At 42.9% G+C, this 6,890-nt stretch overlaps 1 protein-coding gene across 3 annotated transcripts; it reads left to right on the forward strand.

Moving 5' to 3' along the window:
• Positions 1 to 2,412: 2,412 nt before the first annotated feature.
• On the forward strand, positions 2,413 to 6,443 carry LOC139998657 (uncharacterized). Of its 3 annotated transcripts, none has more exons than XM_072023288.1 (5): positions 2,413 to 2,535; positions 3,075 to 3,195; positions 3,879 to 4,031; positions 4,136 to 4,369; positions 5,179 to 6,442. In XM_072023288.1, the coding sequence occupies exons 2-5, from the start codon at positions 3,184 to 3,186 to the stop codon at positions 5,500 to 5,502; spliced, it is 723 nt and encodes a 240-aa protein (XP_071879389.1). In that variant the 5' UTR covers positions 2,413 to 2,535; positions 3,075 to 3,183; the 3' UTR covers positions 5,503 to 6,442. The 3 variants fall into 3 exon arrangements, with proteins under 3 accessions (XP_071879389.1, XP_071879392.1, XP_071879391.1); XM_072023290.1 differs by having other exon boundaries at positions 2,466 to 2,535; positions 3,040 to 3,195; XM_072023291.1 differs by lacking the exon at positions 3,879 to 4,031 and having other exon boundaries at positions 5,179 to 6,443.
• The last annotated feature ends 447 nt before the right edge of the window (positions 6,444 to 6,890 follow it).

A 6,890-nucleotide genomic window follows, 5' to 3' on the forward strand; every position in this document is an offset into this window, starting at 1 on the left:
CCCAACCCATGCTGTACCCACAGCCTGGTGATTCAGGGTGCGCTGGAGGCAGCAGAAACTTTTTCCTTAAGACACTCCCATGCTCATTATTCTCTCCTATTTTTCTCTACACATAGGTGCTGTATTTCAATTAAAAATAAATAAGTCCTCAGGCTTATTCTTGGCACAGCAGTAGTGCCAGCTCACTGGGAAAACCTGCCATGCTCCAGCCACACCGCGCACGGGTATGCCCGCAAATGGGGCAGCTGCGGGCACAGGAGCCAAGGGACCGCTCCTCTCCCCTTTGATGATTTTTTGTGTTGGCTCGTACCAGCATTAGGTCTGTCATTTTGCGAAATGGAACTAAGACATATGCATAAGCAGCCCCGACAGCAATTAGTTCTGGCAGAATTTTTGTGGTAATGAATTTCAATGAAGCTGGGATTTTGGGTGCCTGAACACTTCATTAGCTGCTGGTATATCATCCTGATGCAGTTGAGAAATCACATTATAATAAACCACATTTTCCTGCAGGCAGCAACAAGGATAATAAATGGGATGAATAATAATATAGCCCATTCAAAATCGTCTCTGGGCTTTAGAGCTCTGGAATTTTGGTAAATAGATCAAACACTATACGGGAATGAGTCTCATTCTGAATTTCTCAGTTGCTCAGGTATTTATGAGAATTTTTAATGTATTGTCAGAGAAAGTGCTCCACTCTATTTCACTTGCCAGTTAAACACTGAAATACATACACGCTGATACAGTAGAGAAAAGGCAGCTGTCATTTAGCAAAAAAATCTTAAAACTTAATGGAGAAAAAAATAGATTAGAACTATTTCAATGTGAATTATCAGGAAGTAGACGTCTGTTTCTACATATTTACAGCATATATATATATATATATATATTTAAAGTATGGAAATATATGGCTTTTGAAAGTGCCTTGAAAGGCACAAGTGAAGCATTCCCCTGCTTCCTTCTACGTTTATAAAACAAAGAAAGCAGCATTATTCGGTCACAGCAAAGTCAAATTTGTACTTATCACTGTCTTGCAGTGATTAGTATGAAAATGAAAAAATGTATGAATCTGTTACTATTTCTGTTGTAATTTATCCTTCCAAATGAGTCGCTCTGGATGGTGGTTGCTGGCTGGGAGTCCCTCAAATGGGCTCTGTAGCACTGGTGAAGAAGGTGGAGGACCAGCCACATGTGGCCCTGGGGTGATTTCATGCATTGCCTCTGGGCTCTTCCTGTGGGATTTTCATGTTCAGTGGGCTTTTGGCGATGTGAGGACTGTAAAGCATAAGCAATAATAAAAGAGGTATTTCTGGACTGTTTTAAGCATTGAATTAACATTAAAACAAAATGAGCTTCTCAACCTTGCCTTAATGCTGTGCCCGTTTGCAATTCCTGCGCTGTTACAGGGTTTGTCCCATTGTGGTCTCCTCTGTGCTCATGGTGCTGGGCAGTCTTTTTGTGCTGCCTTTTCGTCACACCAGAGCCTGATGCCTTCAGTCACTGAAGGGATAGAGAGGAAAATTTATGTATCCAGAGGGAATTGAAAACAAAATAAATCCTTCTTTTGAAATCTCTCGGAAAATGGGAGCTGTCCCTGGATAAAATCCATACGTGCATTTTCATAATAAAAATTTCCTCCCAGATCAGACCTATGATTTCTGTGGTCTTTGCTGATGAACTCACCCTGATTCACTATTCCTGGAACCTGGAAAAAGATGCCCTTTTCATTTCGAGTGAGTGTGTGGAGAAAGATCAGAAATGCAAGGAGGAGTAAACCCCTCATCAGCCTCATCTGCCCCTAGCCAACTAAGAACTGATGAGTTTCACCAAGAGATTTCATCTGTGGGCCAAGTAAAGAAGTGTCTAGACTGTCATCATTACCAGCAGATTGCAACACATTGTTAGCTGGGTGGTTTCAAGTGGACTTTTTCCTCATTTTTCTCCTTTAAGCTATCATCTTAGCTATGAAACTGGGAACTAGGATTGCCTATGTAAGAATATGAAAAGCAAGTAGCAGAAATGTTAAAAGAGTTTTCCAGACTAAATGATGTCTTATAATGGTGTGCTGACTGGGTAAAAGTGGGTGTCCTGGGCCCCCTGTCTCTTCTTTCTAGTTGTATGTAATAGCACCAAGCCAACAGCCGTGGGCAAACAAACAAACAGAACAAAACAAAACTAGGAGAAGAACTGATTTGTTTCCAAAAGGAGGGATTTCTATGTATGATGGAAGTAATATAACCCCAAATCCAAGAAGAGATCATTTATTAGGGGTTATCTCAATAGTTTTTTTTCTCTCTGAAAGGGATAAAAGCTTCTTTAGAAGGAAGCCAGCCCACCTGCGAGCATCTCAGTAAACCCAGGATACCCACAAAACCATACTGGCATGGAGAAGGAGGTCAGTTCTGCCAGCTGGGAGTGGGCGGAAGTTGTTCCCCCTTTGTGATGCTGCTCTGGAACTCCATCACCACAGGAACCAAGCAGAGTGGGATGATGCTCTCCCCACAGGCTTCTCCAGTGCTTCTTGGATAACTGGTAACCATAAAAATACCCTTTATCTCTCCCTTGGGAACCCTTGGGTTAGAGTTAGGTTACCCAAATGTGCAGATTAAGGTTCATTTGAATGAGACCTTTGTAAGAGATGTTTAAAATACTAAAAAACTTAGAGGCTGATCTTTTGATAAGAAGCAAATCTGAAGAAAGTCAATGCAGATGGGGAATTTATAAAACCAGAGTAGCAAACAGCTAAGTGCAGACAATTTTTCTGGAAGCAAAATGTTTGTATATGTTTATAACAGTACGATGATATTTTTTTTTTCAATGAAATAGGTTCTTATAATAGTAATGACATGATAAACAGACTTCTCAATTGATAGAACTGAAGCTGAATTTAAACGTCAAGCTCAAAGTCTCTCAAAGCATTGAATTGCATGTGCCAGTTTGGGTTATATAGAAAAATCAAAAAGAAAATATCTGAGGGAGAAAAGGGCTAAAAGGGCTGTGTTTTGTTTTGTTTTGTTTTGTTTTGTTTGTTTTTAGGGTCTACCCAGATTTTAATGTTCTTCCATTTCCAGAATGCTCACAAGCACTGCTGATCTACCAAGATCTTTAGGAGAGCATAAATCAGACTAAATAGCCCGTGGGAGCCCCATTTCTTTGGTTTGGAATCTGTCAAGGAAACTCATGCAGTCAGATGTAAGTTTAACCTCAAATCAGGTACAAATGCTGTCTCTGCAGGCCATGGTTTTGGACCATGCCAAACAGTAGTCTGTAAAAAATTAGATGACAGAGGTTGGACATTGGGTTTTAATTTCTGGAGCCTGCTTATTGCTACCCTTCATCAGCACAGGTTAAACACGAAACAGCCCATGTCAAGTGCTGAAGACTGCTTGAGAGTGTAATAGATAACTCAGTATGTAATTGAAAACTCTACTTTAGAAACTGTTTTAAGACTCAAAAAGAAAGCTGAAATATTTTTTACATCCCAACTACCTTTTGACACTAAAGCTTTTTAAGAAAATACTAATGTTTGCAGGTGTTCAAATGTTTTAGCTGAAGATGCAATTTTGCATCACAAAGTGGCTTTGATGGGAAATTTCTGACCAGCCCTCTGTTTATCTTAAGCAGCTTGTGGCAGAGAGGTGAGACCAGGTGCAGAAACTAGCAGAAATTGCAGATAATCAACCAAATCCTAATAATCCTCAGGGCTAGTTTTTCCAGTCCTATAGTAGGCCTCACTATCATTTTGTAGTGGCTGATGTGCCATGTCTTGGATGGCTAGCAGAACAGATAAACATTGGTAATGAATTTTATTAGTGACTCTTGCCCATCAGTAGCTTAATTTTAGCATGTTTTGATCAAAACCAAATATCTTTCAGGGAATTCCAGGAGATTTGGAGACAGGGGATGAAAACACTCCCTCACTGCCTGGCCCAACTGTCCTTGACAATGTCTTGCCAGCTGAGGACAGTCCTGAAGATTTGAATACCAAACTCTCACTTTGCAGCGAGCAGCCACCCCCAGATTACATGGTGCTTTGTCTTGAATCTTTTGTTTTGATCTTTGTTTTGATCTTTTGCCCTACTACAGAACATCTCAGGTCTTTATGGGCCCATCTTCCTTCCTTGCCTTGCAGATCAACACAGAAACAGAACTAAGCTTTGACGATGGCAAGGTTGATCACGAGCAGGAGGAGAATGAGGATTATTCAGCCATCTCCACAGGATATTTTCCATATTACAGAACATGTGAGAAGCATATTGTCCAGCCACTCACATGTGGCATGAACGCAGAGGACAAGAAGCCTGATAATGACTGGAAAGATGAAAGAGAAGGTGAATGCGCAGAGGATGGTGGAGATGTTGAGAAGGTGAATTGGGGGAAAAATCCTTCCCAGAGACTGGGCAGTGAGGGAATGCTCCATCCTCGTCCAGCCTTGGTGCCTCCTGCTTGCCCTGGGCCTAGCTGGCCTTTCCCATGGCACCGGTATCAGTGCCTGGGCAAGGCCCCTCTGCTCCTTCATCCACTGAGCTGCCTCTGAGGGGTGCTTGTCCCTCCCCAGAGACTCTTTCAATGTCTAAGTGATTAAATTGTGTTAACTATCTGCAAATGAGGTGAAATGAAAAGTTTAATGTTTCTGAAAGGAGTGGGGAATGAGAAAAAGAGGTCATCACACCTCACACCATACAGCCTCCCAAAGCTAGGCCCTTCAGAACAAAATAATGAATTGTGCTCTGAAAACATAAAACAAGAATAGATATCTGACAGGGAAGAGACATGACCCAGCCCTGGAAAGGCTGCTGTCCAAGTAGCCCCCTGAAACAACCCCATGGACCCCACACCAGCTCTCTGGGGACTCTTGGCTCTGAATGAGTTCTGTTCCACTGCTGGATCCCTGAAGGCAGTGCAGTGCCCTCTGCCACCTCCTTGCAGCCAGGAGAAAATCGATGCAGGATTTTCTAAGGTGTTCTGGGAGGTCTTAGCCCTTGGGGCAGCCAACCCACCTGCTTCTCACTCAGAAAAATCTTGTGGATTTTTATTGATTAACATTCCCATTGAATAGATGTTCACCCCCCGCTTGGAGGACGCACAACTCTAATGATCTTTCCAAAGCGTTGTCCCTGTTCTTCCACGTATTCACAACCTTAGCTCCTGGTGTCCTATATGTGTTTCTTTCAGACCACCCCACCAAGTCTGGAGACAGACAAGAGGGCACTTTCCTCCATGAGCACTGCAGAGCCAACATCCCATGAGCTCCTAAGGGACCGTGCCTCTGAAAAGTGCCTGCCAGCCACCTCCTTCCCCAGCTGGCTGCTGGGCCTGCACCAGCCCTTTTCTTGTGGCGGGTATTTCCCTTACTACAGGACAGAAGGAGAGCTCTGCATCAGCCCGGCTCTGTGTGACAGGTTTCTCACCAGGATAGAGATGTTGGAGAATGAGGAGGGAGGACAAGAGGGAGAAACCAGAATTTGGAATTTTGGTGCCAGCTGCTTGGTGTGCTGAGAACAAAGCAGCGAGTTTGTCAGCAAAAGGCAGAGACTGATTCAATGCGGGCACAAATGAGAAGTTCTTGAAAACTACAACCACATGAACATCTGCATGAGTACAGAATAAAAATGATCCTCCTTTTGAAAACGACAGCAAGTGAGAAGCTGGGCTGTGAATGACAGCAGAAAGCAACAGAGAGGGAAATGCCTTGCTTGGGGGAATCCAGATCTATTTGCTCTGCAAAACACGGCAGAGGAGGAGGGTGCAGATCAGAACTGTTTTATTGTGGCTGATCCCAAAGGCTGGAAGCTCACTTGAGAACTACTTCTGTCCCAAGAGTAGGGTGGAGAGCTGGGTATGTCTCAGCCAGGCTGACCCCTCCTGGTAGCACTCCTTTCGCCGTGCTGGGCACTGATTCCTGATCCTCCTGCAGCACCCGGCTCCTGCTGGATGGGGTTCAAATACAAATTTTGTGCAACTGCACTCAAGACCAAGTGACAGAGGTGACCACGGAGATGAACAAGAGCAAATGCCTGTGTTTACAAAGAGGAAAGAAAGTAAACCCACCTACAAAGACATTAAATGATTTGCAAATGGAAAATGTCCCTTTTATTTTTTACCTGTGCCGTCAGATTGCCCAGTACGAACTATCCTTTTGCCAGGGCCAATGGTGACCTGGTCATGGGAACCCCTGACAGCTGTGAAACAAGTGAATTGAGAGTGCCAGTACAGAAGGGATGTGCAGCCATGGGAAATGGCCAATGGGAAAAAATAAGAATTATTTAAATCTAAGCTGCTTGGAGGAATTAAGCGGAGACATAATTTCCAGTAGGGATTGGGAAATACATTTCCTCTCCCCTCCACTACAATCCTTCCATTGTATTAATGGCATCTGTTAGACAACAGTCATACACAGGAGAAAAAAAAGCATTTTTATTTAAAATCTTTGTCAATAAAACTTTTTGAACACATTTCCATTATGTCTGTCTTCATTTCACTTGCACAGTCTGTAATGAAAATGCTCTTGATTACTTTAATATGTGCAACCACGGGCTTCTATAAAACATCAGTTTTGACTCTGGAAGACTGGACAACGGCATCCAGCAGCAACTTGACTTTGGTGAAGCTTCACTGATTTACACCAGATGAGGATCTGTCCAAAAAAGCCCAACTCAATGTTTTCTTTGCAATTGTGAAATATTGCAACATACTGTCCATACTGCCAACTATGTCACCTCTTTGAGACACCACACAAGTTGATGAAACATGTCTTTTTCCTATTCCTGCTATGTGTGTGGACACTTTCTCTTCAAAATAGACACATTTACTCCAACCATGAAATTCAGTGCATCTTTGAGTGCTTCTGTAATAATTCCATGTTTGTAGCAGTAAACTTAAATACC

Source organism: Anas platyrhynchos, chromosome 14, assembly GCF_047663525.1.
Source record: "Anas platyrhynchos isolate ZD024472 breed Pekin duck chromosome 14, IASCAAS_PekinDuck_T2T, whole genome shotgun sequence".
In the NCBI taxonomy this organism is placed as follows: Eukaryota; Metazoa; Chordata; class Aves; order Anseriformes; family Anatidae; genus Anas; species Anas platyrhynchos.

Coding starts and splice junctions, on each gene's coding strand:
- LOC139998657 (XM_072023288.1), top strand. Junction 4,032..4,135: donor AGCCACCCCCAGATTACATG/GTGCTTTGTCTT, acceptor CTTGCCTTGCAG/ATCAACACAGAAACAGAACT. Junction 4,370..5,178: donor ATGGTGGAGATGTTGAGAAG/GTGAATTGGGGG, acceptor TGTTTCTTTCAG/ACCACCCCACCAAGTCTGGA.